Below are 18,090 nucleotides of genomic sequence, written 5' to 3'. Positions count from 1 at the left end.
GGAGTTACAGACAGTTGTGAGTTGCCATGTGGGTGTTGGGGATTGGACCCAGATCTTCCTGAAGATCAGCCAGTGTTCTTAAGCACTAAGCCATCTCTCCAGACCCATCTTTTTAAGTTAATTCATACACAGTATTCAAATCACAAGGGAGGATACCTCAAATCGTTCATCTTCACAACGATAAATATGTTCTTCATACTGAGTTTTCTTGGAACTAACAAAAGTGGAGTCTTCAGACCACGATGGGAAGGAAACCCAGGTATCATTTAAAACCTTTGGATAGAAAAAGAGGAGGCAGAAAAGCTTGTAAAAATATACTGGTAATTAAACACTCTCAATAAAAAGACAATGCTACAGAGAGGAAAAAACACAGGCTAGCTTTATGTCGATTCGACACAAGCTAGAGTTATCTGAAAGGAGGGAACCTCAGTTGAGAAAATATACCTTCATAAGAGGAGTAAGACCTGGCTATATGAAAAACTTGTAAGTTATTTTCTTAACTAGAGATTGATGAAGAAGGGCCCAGCCCATTATGGATGGTTCCATCCCTAGACTGCTGGCCTTAGTTCTACAAGAAAGCGGATGAGTAAGACATGAGAACAAGCCAGTAAGCAGCACCCCTCCGTGGCCTCTGCATTAGCTCCTGCCTCCAGCCTGTGAGTCCTCGCCTGATTTCTTTCAGTGATGAACAGTGATGTGGGAAGCACAAGCCAGACAGTTCTGCCCCCAAGTCATGGTGTTACATTAGAGCAATAGAAACCAAGCTAAGACACCTAGTTGATAAAAGAAAAAAGAAAGTTCTGATTAAAAGTTTTCTTTTGAAAAAAAGAGAAGGTACATGCTTTCACAATTCATATAAATGCTGGCCTTTCTTGTAACAGGGTTAGCAGATAAATAAGAGCACTTGTCATCAGATCAGACACCTGTGTCTGAACCTGGACACCCACATGGTAGGAGAGAAACAGCTGACAAGTTGTCTCTGCTCGCCACAAGCAGATCACAGCTGACATGCTTATATACTTATCAACCAAATAAATGAAAACTTAAAAAATTCTGGCCCTGGTACTATCATTACGCTCTTTTGAAGAATCTGAAGATCCAATGCTGACCCTTACCTCTTTACACAAAGGAGTCCGTCCTGTACACTTGGGCTGCTGGTAACTTTTTGGTAGGGCTCGGTAGCTAGAGCCCAATCTTTTACAAGAGGCATAGTCGATCTCCATGGCAATGCCTTCTGTAGCTCGTTCCTTGGGAAAACTTTCCAGATGTACAGACTCCTTATAGCCCAGAAAGTTTTTAAACCAATTAAACAATTCAGGGAATTTCCTGAAGAACCAAACAAAAAACTGGTAAGCTATTTGAAGCAGGATACAGTTATGAGGAACAACATCACAATTGCTACCAGAGACAATTATTTTCTCCCTGAGAAGCATCCTTTAGTTAGTTAGGTTCCACTTTCCTTATATAATGCTCTCCAACAAGACAGTAAGAAACTAAGAAGCCATTCTTTGGCTCAATACTGCTTCACTGTTCATATAATCCTCAGGACGGCAAATATAATCAAGATTCTAAAGCCTACGTGATCAGTGTCTATAAACATCTAGTGCTGGTCAGACAATCGAGAGACCATGACTGTTGCATCATTAGCTGATACGCTGTCAACACTTTTCTTCTCTTTGTTTTTGAGACAGGATCTCTCTGTCTAACTCAACTTCCTCTGCCTCCCTGGTGCTGGAATTAAAGGCCTATGCCACCACACACATCCTGAAAGTTAGAAGACATGAGGCCCCTTCTGGCACTGTCCTTTGTGGCAACTCAAATACCTTTGTCTATTACATGCCTTCACAGTCTCTGCACTGTCATATCAGAAGTGCTAGGTTGTTCACCTCACTTACCCCAGAAAAGGAGAGACCAGCTGTACAAGCTCAGCCCGGGAGATCACCTCCTGGTTAAAGATAACCAGACAGCGCAGAAAATTTTCATAGGCCTCTGCACTCCGAAGAGCCTTTCGGACCTTACAGAAACAATCAAAAGAAAAATAATTACAAGTAGAATCAGGGTCATCAATTTTTTTAATAGGGTAAATTTAATCTGATATTTACAAAGGAATCAATGTTACTTTGTTTAGATACAATCAGAAAAATCACCCTAAAAAAAAAAAAAAAGACACTGTACTATGTCTCTAAACAGCCTAAAATCGATAGGAATACATGTGAACCACTGACACTGGATGGTAAGAACACAAGGGGTCGTTTCACTAGTCTCTTTAATTTTACATGTGTTTAGAATTTTCTATAATTAAGTCATGAGATCATGCACAATACCTTCTCAAATGTTTGCTACTCCAGACCATGACAGTTACAAAGCTTCGGTAGCCCGTCCTAACAGATATTTACAGGAATTTTTATTAATACTGTTTTCATATTCTTGTTAATAAATTTTTTTTTGGTTTTGTTTCAGGCATGATGTCATATAGCAGAGGCAGACCACTAAACTTGCTATATATAGCCAAGGATAGCCTATAAATTCTGGATACTCTGCCTCCTCAATGCGTGGAATCTCAGCATTCTTGAGGTGGGGCAGCAGGAACAATTTCAAGACCAATCTGCTCCTGAGGCCAGCCAGAGGTGCAACAATATCTCGCTTCAAAAACCAAAAATGAACTGAGGGGGCTAGAAAGATGGCTTAGTGGTTAAAAGTGCTCTTCACATTCTTGCAGAGGACCCAGGGTTGGGTGCCAACAAACATGAGGTAGTTCATAACCACCTATACATGTGTGGCATAGAGGAGTTCATAAAGGCACATATATACACCTAATAATTAAATCTTAAAAGCAACAACAGAAAAAGCCTGAGAATATGGATCAAATGGCTAAGGGATTTTTCCATGAGCAGAGGACCAGAGTTTGTATTCCCAGCACCCACATAAAACATTAGGCAAAGCAGTACAAAACTGTAATCCCAGCTATGGAGAATTAGAGACAGGAAGATCCCCAAGGCTTACAGACAATCCAGTGTAGCCAATCAGTGAGCTCTAGGTTCGATGAGTCCTCGTCTCAAAAAATACAGTAGAGATGCAACTGAAGACAATACCTAACACTGACCTCTGACCTCCACACACAGATAATGCACACATGCGTATAAACAGACACACGCATGAAAAAGTGTATATACACACCCCAAACAGACAAGGAACTGAGATGGTTCAATGAATAAAGCACCTGGAATGCAAGTTTGAGGAGAGAACTGGGATCTGCAGACCACATAAAGTCAGACGCAGCAGTGTACGATCTGTAATCCCAGCACACCTACAGGAGGCAGACAGGAGATTCCCTAGAACTCCAGGGCCAGCTACCTTAAGCTGTCAATGGTGCTCAGCAAAAGACCCTGCCTCAAAGTAAGGTGAAAGATGAGGACAGACATTTATGTTTTGATTGCACACGCAACCCCCCCCCCCACATACACATATTAGGCTATTGTCCTACTTACAGAATTGAAAACTAACATTTTAAAAGCCTCAAAAATTAAAATATTTAGCAGCTTACAGAAAATGTAAAACTACCAAATGAGGTGGTAAGTCTGGAGTGTTTTAAAAGTTTTAAAAGCCAGTAGTTAGCACTCTGGACCTGCATGCCTAGGACTTACCAAAATACTTGTCTGTTCAGATTCCTCCTCCTATGTAGCAGGAGGCACAAAACAGGCACTACACAGAACAGACTGGAATTCACAGATGCACAACCTTGATAGGAAAGGCTTTTTACTAAAAAATTATTTTTTTTAAAGATTTATTTATTAATTATGTAGACAGCATTCTACTTGCATGTGTTCTGCAGGCCAGAAGAGGGCACCAGATCTTATTACAGGTGGTTATAAGCCATCATATGGTTGCTGGGAATTGAACTCAGAACCTCTGGAAGAACAGTGAGCGCTCTTAACCTCTGAGCCATCTCTCCAGCCCCTAAAAAATTACTTTTTGAGGCAAGATTTCACTGCATAGCCCAGGCTGGCTGACAACTTGTGGCAAGTCTCCTACCTCTGTCTGTCAGTTGCTAGGATTGAGTGTGCACCACTAACACCCAACTTCTGAAATATGAACTTTTAATGTTACAGATGAAAGAAGACTGCACTTTTTGTAGTGTATGCCATTTATTTCCTTTTAATGTATCAGCTTTTAAACTGTCCAACAGGCCCTAATGATAGTCACTCAACCTAAATGATAAATGCACAGTAAATCTTGTCATTCGTTAACCATTTCTTTTTCCAGTGAATTAAAAAGAAACTTTGAGATAGTTACTATAAACATACTTTTAATTGTATATATTTATGTATATATACATACACATATCTACAAAAAATGTACTACTAATACCATTATCCTTCATCAGGAGAGCTCCTGAAGACACAGAGACAGACAACTATCTAGAACTATCATTAATGCAACCATTAAATAATTTGTTTTTTGCCAACACCCAGAGGTCCTGTGAGAAGCCTGTCAACTGCCTACTTTACTGATGGAAACTGCTTGCTAATCATCAGCTCGCTCTAAGGACAGAATCAAATACAGAAATAGTCAAACTAAAATAGAATTCATGGTGTCCACCAGAAACTTCAACTCTAGCTACTGCATAAAAACACTTAAGATCTTTAAAAACATTCAAGTAGTCAAGAGTTCTCAAGCTAAGCATAGTGGTGTGTGCCTATAGCCTATTTAGGAAGCAGAGGAAGAAGAATAGTAGTTAAAACTCATCCCTGGTTTCAGAGCAAGTTTGAGGCAAATCTGGGTGATGATGTAAGAGAATTCTCACTCCTGTACCACCAGGAAGTGGCAGAATAACTAGATTACAAGTCACTTAAAGCACTGCAGCTCAACTGCTGAGAATATGCCTAGTGTGTGTGTCTGAGCCTCTGAGCTCCATAACCAGTCTAGGAAACAGGGCATGGGGGCATATACCCTTGTTTCCTAGCACTAGGGAAGCAAAGGCAGACATAATTCTATGAATCTGAGGTCAGCCTGTTCTACACAGTAAATCCCAGGCCAGCTAAGACTACATAGTGAGATGTAGTTAAGATCCTCACTTTAAAAAAAAAAAAAATGTGTGTGTATGAATAAAAAATAAAAAAAGAACAGGTGGGCTATTATGTGGTGGCACTTGGGTGGCCAAAGAAGGATCAGGAACTGAAGGCCTAGGCTACAAGGTGAGCTTAAGGCCAACTTAAGTTACATATAGAAAAAATTCTGTCTCCAAATAAAACAAAATCAAAGAATTAAATACAATATTTAATTCTTTAATTAAACAATACCAAAAAATCCTCATCAGTTGACATATTTTAAACAAATCCTTGGAGATCAGATGATCGTCCTTAACAACTACTATCAAATGTTACCCATTACTTACCTTATCAAAAAATAATGATTCTGTTCCAACACCATGTTTGCTGGCATCTGCCATTGAAGATTCCTTTAAACTAAGCAGTTTGGGTTTTTTCTGGAATTAAAAAAGAAGAAGAAATAAAACAAAAACAAACACAGAGTGATTTTCTTTAATTTTGCTACAATAGCTCTACTACTAATAACATGGAACAAATGAGAATTCAGCCACAAATTTCTATCATAACCTTTTCTTCTACTTTAGTTTTCTTGACAGTTTCTTTCCATCAAAGGCTTTTAGATCACTCTGCTCACAGACGTTCCCGCTTGTGACCAATGTTTAGAATTAATGTGACCAATATTTAGAATTAAATTGTGCTGGCTTTAATCTTAGGATACTCCTGCCTCTGTTACCTTCAGAAAATCCTGAATATTCGAAACCATAACTTAAGCCTGGTTTGTGAAGTTCAGAGGTTAAGTTCAAAGACTCTATTGGAGCTATCTGCTGTCCTTAATTAAGACTTTATGGTTCAGGACAGGGCTACACAGAGAAACCTTGTCTAAAAAAATGAGAGAGAGACAGAGAGCGAGCGCCTGTGAGAGTGAGTGGGCACATGCACATTCAAGTGAAACCTCTGCGTTACTGAGGACTAATGCTGGTCAGCTGGAGACAAACTGGCAGCAATTAAGAGATCAGCCTCACTGAGGTGGTAAAGCTGCTGATAGAGGCAGCCAAGGTCACACCTTGAAGTGGAAGTCAAATTTGGTCATGTGTCAAAGTCTTCCAGGTGTTACTGGAAAGCATAAGAGAACAGCTGAGGCTTGACACAGGGAGAGGCTACATGAAGGTGCAGCTGAGTAGCAACTGAAGCCCTAAGATTAGAGGGGTCACGTAGAGAACCTGAGGCTTGGCAGCACAAAAAGCCTAGGAGAGGCTACTGGTGAAAGGGCAGCCTAGCTACATTATAAGAACCGAGCATTCTAGAGATGTGAGTACCATTAGGAGGACTGCTAAGAACACCAGCAGTGGAGTAGAACCAGCCTGAGCTTCGATGACAATCTGTCTGCTGCAGCGGTTGGAGTCAGAAAAGTGAACCAGACACTTTGGAGGAGCAGAGAAGACTAGAAGAGGATCCCAGACATTGGACACAGTTCTTTAAACAGCTCGGGTTTGGTTTTACTTTAATCAGACTGAGGCTGTGCCCTGGTCCTTCCCACTTAAAGAAAGTAGTTAGCTCATTTTTGATTTTACAGGAGCCCATAATGGAGAGACTCTAAACTTTTAAGGAGAGTTCAGATTTTTAAAATACTGGCTATTTGAAAGAGACTACTTTTTTGGGGGTGGGGGAGAGGTGGAGACAGGGTTTCTCTGTAGTTTTGGAGCCTATCCTGGCACTAGCTATGTAGACCAGGCTGGCCTCGAACTTGGAAATCTGTTTGCCTCTGCCTCCTGAGTGCTAGGATTAAAGGAGTACACTACAATAACTGGGCTGAGACTGAACTTTTAATGTGTTTAAATTTGTAAGGACTGTGGGAACTTTTAAAGTTATTTATGTTTTATTATATTCTGATACTAATGTTAATAGACCATTTGGGGGACAAATGAAAAAGAAAAGGTTCTACTTGAAAACTGATGTTTGAGCCAGGCTGTGGTGGCACATGCCTTTAATCCCAGCACTTGGGAGGCAGAAGCAGGTGGATCTCTGTGAGTTCGAGGCCAACCTGGTCTACAAGAGCTAGCTCTAGGACAGACACCTCTACTCCATATCACACTTTAGAATTCCTAGAGAAATTCAACACTGAATACATACAGCTTCCTTTTTTATCACCAACACACTAAATCAAAGAGAACAAGCTAGGTTTTCTATTGACAGTTATTGTAGGAAGTTACTAACAGGAGGTTAAGATTTCCCTCTAGCAAGGCCCAAATTGCTTTCCTGGAAAACTAAGATAAAACAGGTAAGATCTGTCAACCCAAAAAGAACCAAGGACAGGACAGACCCCTAGTCAAAGTGATTGAACAAAGCCTCTGCCATTACAGGGGCACTATGCTCAAAAGAGTTGAGCTTCCTCAGACACCATTTACTTATTTATGGTTTATCAATTTATCAATTTTATCAAACTTCTTCCTGCAACACAAGGCAAGTTTAACACATTTGATCATGAGAAGAATTAGTAAATCTTGGTTAAAAAAAAAAAAGAGTAGGAGGCTCACAGCAAAGAAGAGATACTATAGGAAAAATGCAAAGACTGAAAAAAAAATAACAAAAACCACACTAATCCACACAGTGAGTGTTCTTCCTACCTACCTTTTGCAAAGCTGCTAAGAAGCTCTGTAGGGAAATTCTGTGACCTATAGTACTTGCTCTGGATATACAGGTTCCGACCACCTTACTGTCTACTCTCACCTTCACTGGTGGCGTGGCTCCTGTCCCAGAGTGTCTGCGGATCTGGCAGCCATTCTGGCTGGGCCTCTGTGGCTTGTTGTTCAGTTGGGGCTTCTTCACAGTACCCCCATGGTCATTTCTCACCGAGTCAACCTTCTCAGCAGTTGTTTTGCTTAAAAGCTGATTAAGACATATGAGAAATTAATAATCTGATCAAAGTGTCATCTAAAAAGTCCACTCTAACTATAGCTTTCAAACTTATGGTGACAATCTTAAATAATACAGTTTGTCTAAATGAGACCTACCACCGAGCTGTTGGCATCTGGCAAGAACTGTCCAAACTCAGAAAGCAGATCCTCCTGGTTTTTGAAGAGACGTGCCACCTGAGCATACACCTCCTGCTCGGTCAAAGCTGGAGTGTAGTTTCCTCCAGCTTCCTTGGCATTCCGCTGTTCTTTCTGAAGAATGACAAAAGAGACAGATGATACATACTGCTCTGAATCCTACACCACACTCGGAACAATTGTTTTCTGAAATATGTGATATGTCTAAATTATGTTATCTACTTAAGTTACATTAAAGGAAGTATTTAATTACTATTTTGATTGCAGCCTTTGAAAAAGATGCTGAAAGACGGGTCTTTATAAAACTAAGAACATATAAATGCTGTCAATTAAACTGATAAAACACAAGACATTAGAAAATCTTCTCCATGTTCTCTTATAAATTAATCATGATATACAAATTACCCTCAGAGACTTGCACCATGAAACAAGCATCCTCTTAACAAGCTAGTGACCATAAAAATCCTGACAAGATGCTGCAGAACGAGCAAAGCAGGTGAGTACAAGTGACTTCCTAAACACCATTACAGTTCTAATCAGGTGATATTCCCAGTAAGAACTATTGGGCATAATGGATATTCTAGCTCTCCTCAGACTAGATAAATACTCGGAGACTGACAGACATGTATGAGTCTAATTTGACCACGACAAAAACAACCATTTCTGAGCTAGGTGTGCTGGCAACAACTAACATCCCATCTGCTTAGGAGGCCGAGGGAAGAGGATCAGAGTCTAAGAGTCTAAGACCTGCTTAAAGGGGGATAAATGAGTACCCCTACCTGGTATGTGTGCAAAATCTCCAAGAATGCTTTGTAGATGTCTGGTTGGCCCTGGAATCTGTTCTTGATCTTATTAACATAGTTGATGGCATGATTAAACTCCACAGGTTGATTGTTCTGCAAAGATGGGGCCGTTCCCAAGGAGATTGTCACTGGTGTGTGAGGCTGGACCGGTGGAGAACGTGGGGATGCATATGGTGGGAGTGGGGGAGTCTGCTGACTGGCTGGAGTATGTGCTTGTAGTTGGGAAGGCTAAAAAGAAAAAAGTCTTTATTTTCCTCAAGAGCATAGGTGGTTTGACACTAGGGAAGAAAATTCAAACCAAAAACCCAAAACAAAAAAAAAAAAAAAAAAAAAAAAAAACAAGGTATTTGATCAACCCATATCTTTTTTTTTTTTTTTACTCATCTAAGCCATTAAGTACTGATCAATTAAGCCAAGCCATTTTGGTTCAATTCAAATGATATATAACAGACTTTTCACATTCTGACACTATCTCAACATCAAATTTTCTAAATACAACCTCAAATAAGAAGCTATTTCTAATTATAAATTTTTCACAAGCAAATTTTAAGCTCACTAGCTTAACAGGTGCAAATTGAAAAGAAAAACTCATCCTACACAGATTTTTAATGTCAAGAATAACACCACAATTAATTGTGCCCATAATCCAATATGAAATGTTTTTACACCAGCTCTGTTCAATAGAGCGCTCTAAAATGTCATCAGACACAAGAGCCACCAGCTACATGCTGGTTCTTGAGACATAAAATTTAGCTAATATGACTAAAACGCTGAATTTGCTTGACCTAAAATCCAATCTTATGTAGCTAATGACTATTCTGTCTAGATTAAGAGTATCTTTCACTTATTGTGATTATCAGCTGACCTGCCAAATGGAGCAACTTGATTGTGGTTTTTGAGGCAGTATTTTATACAACTCAGGGTATCATCAAATTCCTTATCCGACTACCTCCACCTTCCAAGTGCTGAGATTTATACACATGTCATCATGCCCAGCTCTGCAACGTTTATAAAATGGCAATCATGTAAGTAGAGTCTAATTTGACCATGATAAAAACAATCATTTCTGAGCTAGGTGTGTTTGTAACACCTAGAGTTACAGTTACTCAGGACCACCAAAGCCCAGGATTATAAGACCAGCCTGGGCAACACAGAAAACCCTAGTTAAAAAACAAAGCAAACCACACACATACTTTCATTTCTTTCCACCTGTGGTGTCAAAGGACTACTTACTACAAAGCCAGTTCAGAGGCTAACTAAACAGAAGTGGAGGGCAGAGTCCTACAGTCTGCTGGCATGATGACTTAAGTGACCATAAACATGAACCATGTGATTGGGGTGAGATGTCAACATCCTCTCTAACGACATCACTGTTGTAACCTGGATATCTATCTGAGTCTAATACAGGGGAATGTCTGAGAAGTACTGTCTAGGGATGCGGTGTCTTCCCATGACTCACCTTGCTGACTTTGGCAGGTGTGGGCTGAGGAGCTGGCTGAGTAGGAGCTGGAGCTGACTGGGCTGAAGGCTGAGAAGGATGTGGAGGTGGTGGCTGAGGCTGGGGCTGGATGCCATGGGTGGGGATCTGATGAACCTGGCCAGGAGTTGTCACGTTCACCATGTCATTAGTCTGCACCTCAATTTTGTAGCCAGGAGGCAAGAAGGTATTGAAGCCCATGATCAGGTCAGGATGGCCTTTAAATAACTGGGACACACGGCTAATCACACCTGGAGTATCAATGCTGACAAAAACAATTACAAAGAAAGAGAAGTGATAAAAGGCAGGCTTGACAGAAAACCTAGAGGAAAACTAACTTCTATATTTTCTCTAAACAGGAAAACATAATAACCAAGGCCAAAGAACTTAAATTCCAAAGCCACTTAGCTTTAGAGTTATAGGTTTGGTCAAAATTTTAAATAAAATATACATTCATGCACACAATTCTATCAAACAGATGTACAGAGAGTACATCTCTGTAATTCCCAAGCTGGGCCCAATCTTTAATATACCAGTATGAACTGTAATGAGTTTTATGTCTAGACTGTTCAGGTGAGTTACTCTCACAGTCATGCCAGAATAGCAGGGCATCTTACAACAATAAATAAATAAAATCAATTTACCACTATTACTTCCCTGACTGAAATAAGCACCAAGAAAGATTTTAGTTAAAATTTTCTAGTACACAGGACAGCCAGAACTATTTCACAAAGAAGCCCTGTCTCGAAAAACCAAAAACCAAACAAACAAAAAGCCTAAAAACTCTGCAATTTCCTTCATGAAATCAAAATACAGTGATGCATAGCTGTACATGCCACTTGAGAGGCTGAGGCAATAGGGCTGCCCAAAGTTCAAGGCCAGTCTGAACTACATATAGCAAGACCCTAATCTCAAAAGCATTCCCCAGATGAAAATAATAATCTATAAAAGGGGGTGATGTGTGTGTATATATATATATATTCTCACTAAAAATCCACATGCTGGGTTGGAGAGATAGCTCAGAGATTAAGAGTACTACTGACTGCTCTTCCTGAGTTCCATTCCCAGCAACCATAAGGTAGCTCACAACCATCTGTAGTGAGGTCTGGTGCCCTCTTCTGGCAAGTAGGCATATATGCAGACAGAGCACTATATATATAATAAATAAAAATCTTTAAAAAAAAAAAGCCAAGCACAAACTTCAATGCACAAATTTTTTACCTCTGAGATTTAAATTCCTTCATGATATCAAGGAAATCATTGTAGACCTGAGGCTGACTACCAAACTGCAGCTTCACCTGGTCAAGATAGGACAGGGCATCCTCCACCTGAGGCAGGGATACATTTCAAATAGGTAAGAAGTCAAAACTTCTTAACAACAGATCATCCATACTCAAATCAAGACAGTAAGTGAATTATATATGAAGTACCAGAAATTAGTATGAACACTTAAAATATGATTCAAATTTAAAACAAAAAAAAAATCAACTCAAATTCTGTACCCTTGCCATGAATAATTCTATAGGGAATGATCAGTGACTAATAATTATATTACCATAGTATTCATGTAGTCATTTTATAAGTACGTGCTAAGATACAACACAGCACAACCAACACAGGTGGTGAAGATTCAATAACAAGTTAAAATCGTTAACTGCACAGAAACTGCTCTTATCTAGTATAACTCCTAACTCAATGGGTGTAAAACAATGACTGAAAGTCATAACAGCACATGGAAACAGAATCACTTTCTCTGTCAAAGCAAGGGAAATCAAAGAGGTGATTTATAAGCTGAAACCTAAAGACAAGAACACATTAGCAAACAAGTACATGAGGCCCTGTGAAGAATGTCAGAAGCAGCAGCAAGGGAATAATCTTATGTAGTCTATCTGCAAAACTAAAACCAGTCAGTCTGCTAAAAAAGGATGATTTATATCCCACTTGGGATGGGGGACTGAATGAGATTTCATCAAAATATTAACCATGATGGCACAGTATTTAAAGTTTATATATTGCTTATTCTGGAAATTTTTTCCCCAGTTTTCAACAAGTTAACTATGGGTAAATGAAAAAGTAGAAAGCAAGCTGTCAGGTAAGAGGAAGGACTACATTAGGGAAAACAAAGATCAGACATTTTTGACACACAGATGCACTTCGGGGCATACTGCTCCTCCCACATGCAAGCCCCTAGATAGAATTAAGCTATTATAACCAAATGAAGATAAAACAACTCTCATCACTTCAGTTTTAATTTACATTGTTTTGTATGTGGTTTCAAACTGATTTACCTAAGTGTAAATCAGAAAAATTGAAAACTAAGCAAATGCTACACACACACACACCAACAATACTCAAACAAAAATGGAACAAAAAGGTTAGCCGGAAACACAAGCTTCAACCAGTTTTCCCAGATGCCTCAAGTACTCCACAGCACCACTATGCATTCAGCAGGACATATGAAAACACTGACACTTCAGTCACAGCTATTGTCCCCAAACTGCATTATAAAATGTGCCTCAAAAGCAGCATGTTTTACAAAGCACAGATTTAAAGATGCCCACAAATTCAGATGTTCAGAGCATAGAAATATTAAGTTTGAGCTGTATTTTATATTATGGTGCAAATTTGTTATTCCCAAATTGGACTGCTCCTAGATATGTGTGTACTCAATAAAAATCTTATAATACTAAGAAGTCTTGCATCTAAAAGAAAGCACCTCAAACCCAGACTTCATTTTCTAAGTGATCTTTCAATTCTGGTGTGTTTGAGTATCATGCATTCATACAGTCAACATTTTCTGAGTGTATGTTTTTCGGGATTAGGCACAGACACAGGAAAATATACAAAAAAGGAAATACACATAGGATTCAAAAGCAAAACTTCTTGTAATTCAAACCCCACTCTCTTAGGTGAAGGCATTACTTCCTGCCGAAGACACAATGACCCAAGTAAAGAAACAGAATACCACCTTTAGCCTCTGAAACTGCTGCTGTCCCTGCACTGGTGCAACTGGTGGCGCTGGGTGGGCATGGCTCTGGACCACCTGGCCTCCGTGAGGCTGGACAGCTGTGGGGTGATGATGACTGCTATGAACTGCTGCTATGGCGGGCCCATGACTGCCAGAACTCTGTGGCACAGCTGAGACCTGGAGTGAGAAAAATACAGACAAATTCAGGCTTGGGCATTCTTCCTCAAACACATCTGAGAAATAACACAAATCTACAAAGCATGCCTATGTATTTCTTCATGCACAAAGATACTAACAAAACGAAATGTCCCAGAAAAAAAAAGGAATTACTGATGTTATAGTCCTCCTATATTTAATGTTTTACAGATGTTAAAAATAATTCAATTTCAGCAATTTCAGCAAGGTGTGGGGCACATATCTTTAATCCCAGCACTAGGGAGGTGGAGGCAGGCAGATACCTCTGAGTTCCAGAACAGCCAACACACACACACACACACACACACACACACACACACACACACACACACACACGTGTATATATGTATGTATAGTGAGTATATGTGTGTGTGTATATAAGTACATACAGTGAGACCCTGTCACAAATAGTAATAATAGTAATAAATTTCCTGAGCACTTCTCCTATTTCAAAACTATTAAAGCCGAAAGTAGGAACTTATGCCTATAATGCCAGCACTTAAAAAGCTAAAGAAGGGGCTGGAGAGATGGCTCAGTGGTTAAGAGCATTGCCTGCTCTTCCAAAAGTCCTGAGTTCAATTCCCAGCAACCACATGGTAGCTCACAACCATCTGTAATGAGATCTGGTGCCCTCTTCTGGCCTTCAGGCATACACATAGAACATTGTATACATAATAAATAAATAAATATTTTAGAAAAATTAAATTAAAAAAATAAATTAAAAAAAAAGCTAAAGAAGGTGGCGCTGTTCTAAGTTTGAGGTCTACTGGATCGATATAGAAAATTTCAGGTCAACCTAAGCTACAGAGGGAGATCCTGCCTCTAAAACAAAGAATAAGTAAATAATGGGGGGAGGGACAGTTTTAATGTCAGTAGATCTGACTGTTTCATCTCCAAATGAGGAGACTGAGCAATGTAAAATCTACTTTCTCTATGCAGTATAAACTGTACACCCCAACTTAGAAAACAACAAGGCTTTTCACAAATTCTCACAAGTTTATAAAAATCACTCTGTGCGGGAGAGAGAAAAAAACAACTGTGTGTAAAATTACAGATATAAAAGAAAATTATTACATTATTAAGAAAATGGATAAGAAAATATGGAAGGGGCTGGAGATGCAGCTCAGCTGAAAGAGTATGTGCTCAGTGCTCCTGAAGCCTCGGGCTCCACCTCCAGCACTCAGACCTGATGTGCTGGTGCTTGCCTGCAATCTCAACAGCTGGAAGACAGAGGCCAAAAGTTTAAGTCTTAGGCTGGAGAGATGGCTCAGTGGTTAACAGCATTGCTTTCTATTCCAGAGGTCCTGAGTTCAATTCCCAGCAACCACATGGTGACTCACAACCATCTGTAATGAGGTCAGGTGCCCTCTTCTGGCCTGAAGGCATATATTATATACTAAATAAATAAATATTAAGAAAAAAAAAAGCAAAAGTTTAAGTCGTCCTCAGCTACACAACAAATTCAAGGACAGTCTGGGTTGGAAGAGACCTTACCTCAAAGAAGAAAAAAAGGGGAGAAAAGAAAGAAAAAAAATTAAATTAATTCTACAAATTCTAATACATACATGTTTCATAAGGGGTCTCAATCTGAGCTTTTCTATTTCAAATTATGTGTTTTATAGGTTTTCATAAAACTTTAATCATATGGCCAGACAGTGATGGCACATGCCTTACTCCCAGCACTTGAGAGGCAGAGGCAGGAGGATCTCTGAGAATTTAAGGTCAAGCCTGTTCTACAGAGCTAGTTCCAGGACAGCCAGGACTGTTACACAGAGAAACCTTATCTCTAAACCTATCCCCCCAAAAAAAGACAAAAAGCAACAAAAAAACTTAATTATATGGGCTGAAGATCTGAGCTCAGAGGCAGTGCTTGCCCAGCAAGCAAGGGCTGTGGACCAGGTCCCTAGAACTTCGAAGTAACAAGATAGCACTATTAATTATCCTCTGCTAATATCTGAGACAGCTGCGTTTACTACAAGCACACACCACTGAGGATATATACAACTGTATCTAACAGACAAGATAACTATAAATCTATTTGGAAAATAAAAATAACCCCACAAGCAAAACCCCTTTTCTTCTAGCCCTAAGTTAATAACCATCTGTTACTTACTGCTCCATCAGCCTCACATGCAAGCATTACACTGCTTCACAGGAGACTCCTGAGAAACTGACACTCAGGTGCTTACTGGCACATGAGGGTCTGAGTTCAATCTCTGAGTTCACTGAAGAATTAAATTAAAATAAAAAAGCCAAGTGAGGTGTAGTAGTATATGCCTTTAATCCAAACACTTGGAGGCAGAGACAGACAGCCTGGTCTAAACCAAGACTTGCAGGTCAGTCACAGCTACACAGTGAGACCCTGCCTAAAGATAAAAAAAAGAAAAAGAAAGAAAGAAAGAAAGAAAGAAAGAAAGAAAGAAAGAAAGAAAGAAAGAAAGAAAGAAAGAAAAGGTAGTAACAAAGAAGGGTTAGTGGTTACTGATATGCACAAGACCCTGGAATTAACCTCAACTAACACAAAGAAGCAAGGTAAGGTAGCACAAGCCTATAACCCCACAACTGGGAAACTAAAGTAGGAGGACAGAAGTCCAAGGCTAGTCTGGGCTCCATGAGAACAAATTTCACAAAGAGAGAGAGAGAGGCCTTAAGGAGGTGGAAGAAAGATTAAGGGTCAACAAGCAATATGCAGAGAACTTCAGAGGTCATTACATGACTTTTGTTATCTGGTGGTTTTCACACTACCATATGCATATATTCAAAACATCTCCATATGTATCTCACATCAAGTTTTTCGTGGGTAGCTCTATGCTCTATAAAAACCACTCTCAATGGATGAAACCACCACTCTCACCCCTTATTCCTACTCCCTCCCCTGGCTCTAGCTTACCTGGTAGTTGGGTGCCACTGAGTATTGAATTCCTGTAGCTGACTGCATGGTCTCAGACACTGCTTCATACACAGGAGGGGCAGGGGCAAGTACCCGGTGCTGGTGAGGAAAAGCCTCTGTGCTTCCAGGAATCCTTCGCTGCTGGGCTGCATACACCGGTGACTCCTGGTCATCCAAACGTCGCTTCATTCTGCACTCATGCTCAGGAATGCACTACAAACCTGTAAAATCCAAAAAGTAACAACTAAAATCTCCCTCTAGTATGACGCAGTTCCCCAAGTTTAATGTAAGCCTGACTTTCAGAACTGATCTACTCATCTTAGAAATGATCACCAAATAGTTTACACACACCTCACAGCGAGCAAGTTAGGATTAGGAGAGACGTGGTTCAGAGAGAGTTTTAATCAATCTGGTAACACTAAGTTGAAAATAATCCTACAATTCAAAACTGCAAGTAATTTTAAAAATCTCCTTTTCTAGTCATTCTCCTGTGGTGGTTTCAATGACAGTGGTCCCCTAGGTCATATATTTGAATGCTTGGTTCCTAGTTGATAGACTGTTTAGGAAGAACTAGGAGATGTGACCTTGTTGGAGGAGGTATGTCACTGGGTGTTTCAAAAGCCCACACCATTTCCAGCTATTCCTCCCCCCTTCCCCCCCTTCCTAGTTGTGCCTCAACAAATAAGCTCTCAGCTACTGCTCCAACCCCATGCCTGCCCAGCTGCTCCTGGCCACGATAACCCTGACCTGTAAAGAAGCCCCTAATTAAAATGCTTTTCCTCTAAATTGTCCTGCTGATGGTGTTTCTTCACATAAGTAGGACAGTAGCCAAAGGTAGCTCCCAAAACACTATTATAGCTAATACTAGTTATATACTCATATGCTGCAAATACAACTCTCAAAATTTAGTACTGGCAGAGTATGCACACTATGAAGGTGAAAGGAGGGACTGGTATTAGATGGGTTTCGTTATATAATTATCAATTGTTACAACTAAAGCTATCATAGAGTGATGATATGCCAGAAAAATGAGGTCAAAGGTTACGTTAAAAAAAAATAACGTACAGCCAGGTGGTGGAGCCACACCGCTTTAATCCCAGCACTCAGGAGGGAGAGGCAGGCAGATCTCTGAGTTCGAGGCGAGTCTGGTCTATTGAGCAAGTTCCAGGACAGCCAGTGCTACATAGAAAAACTGTCTCCAAAAAAAAAAAAAAAAAAGTACATTTAAAAAAAACTCTTGTTTTCAAGTACTTTTTAGCACCTCAAACTAAAAAACTTAAGATAGAATAGATGGCTTCCAAGTTTCCTTCTGGCCCTTTCTCACATTCTTTAAGTACAAGAAGTTTCTTCAGCTTAACAATATCTTTGTAGGGAGTGGCATTCTCATCAAAGGGTACACAAAGTCTAAATGCACTTTGTCCAGGAACCTACTTTTTTCAGTATCCTTAACATAAACATAATATACTACAGTTAAGAAAAAATACTTAGAAGCCAGCAAGATAGCTCAGTAAGTAAAGGTGCTTGCTGCCAGGACTGACGGTCTAAATTCAATTCCTGGGACCATAATGGAAAAGAAAAGGCAACTGTAAGTCTCATCTGACTCTGACTCTCTGACTCTCTGACTCTCTGACTCTCTCCTCTCCTCTCCTCTCCTCTCCT

General features: G+C 39.9%; 1 protein-coding gene across 1 annotated transcript in view; it reads right to left on the bottom strand.

Annotated features, from left to right (window-relative positions):
* Positions 1–18,090, bottom strand: part of Sin3a (SIN3 transcription regulator family member A) — a 54,392-nt gene that overhangs the window by 23,163 nt on the left and 13,139 nt on the right. The window contains exons 2-12 of the mRNA XM_005347409.3: positions 16,432–16,652; positions 13,347–13,523; positions 11,600–11,706; positions 10,361–10,643; positions 8,878–9,129; positions 8,060–8,212; positions 7,776–7,934; positions 5,396–5,485; positions 1,896–2,014; positions 1,116–1,326; positions 157–273 (exon numbers count right to left, since the gene is read on the bottom strand). Of these exons, the coding sequence (XP_005347466.1) occupies positions 157–273; positions 1,116–1,326; positions 1,896–2,014; positions 5,396–5,485; positions 7,776–7,934; positions 8,060–8,212; positions 8,878–9,129; positions 10,361–10,643; positions 11,600–11,706; positions 13,347–13,523; positions 16,432–16,620 (1,857 nt within the window). The 5' untranslated portion in view covers positions 16,621–16,652. The remainder of the gene's footprint in view (positions 1–156; positions 274–1,115; positions 1,327–1,895; positions 2,015–5,395; positions 5,486–7,775; positions 7,935–8,059; positions 8,213–8,877; positions 9,130–10,360; positions 10,644–11,599; positions 11,707–13,346; positions 13,524–16,431; positions 16,653–18,090) is intronic.

The sequence above is a fragment of the Microtus ochrogaster genome, chromosome 5, assembly GCF_000317375.1.
Source record: "Microtus ochrogaster isolate Prairie Vole_2 chromosome 5, MicOch1.0, whole genome shotgun sequence".
In the NCBI taxonomy this organism is placed as follows: domain Eukaryota; kingdom Metazoa; phylum Chordata; class Mammalia; order Rodentia; family Cricetidae; genus Microtus; species Microtus ochrogaster.
The sequence above is the reverse complement of the archived record's forward strand: the minus strand, read 5'-3'. Positions and strand labels throughout refer to the sequence as shown.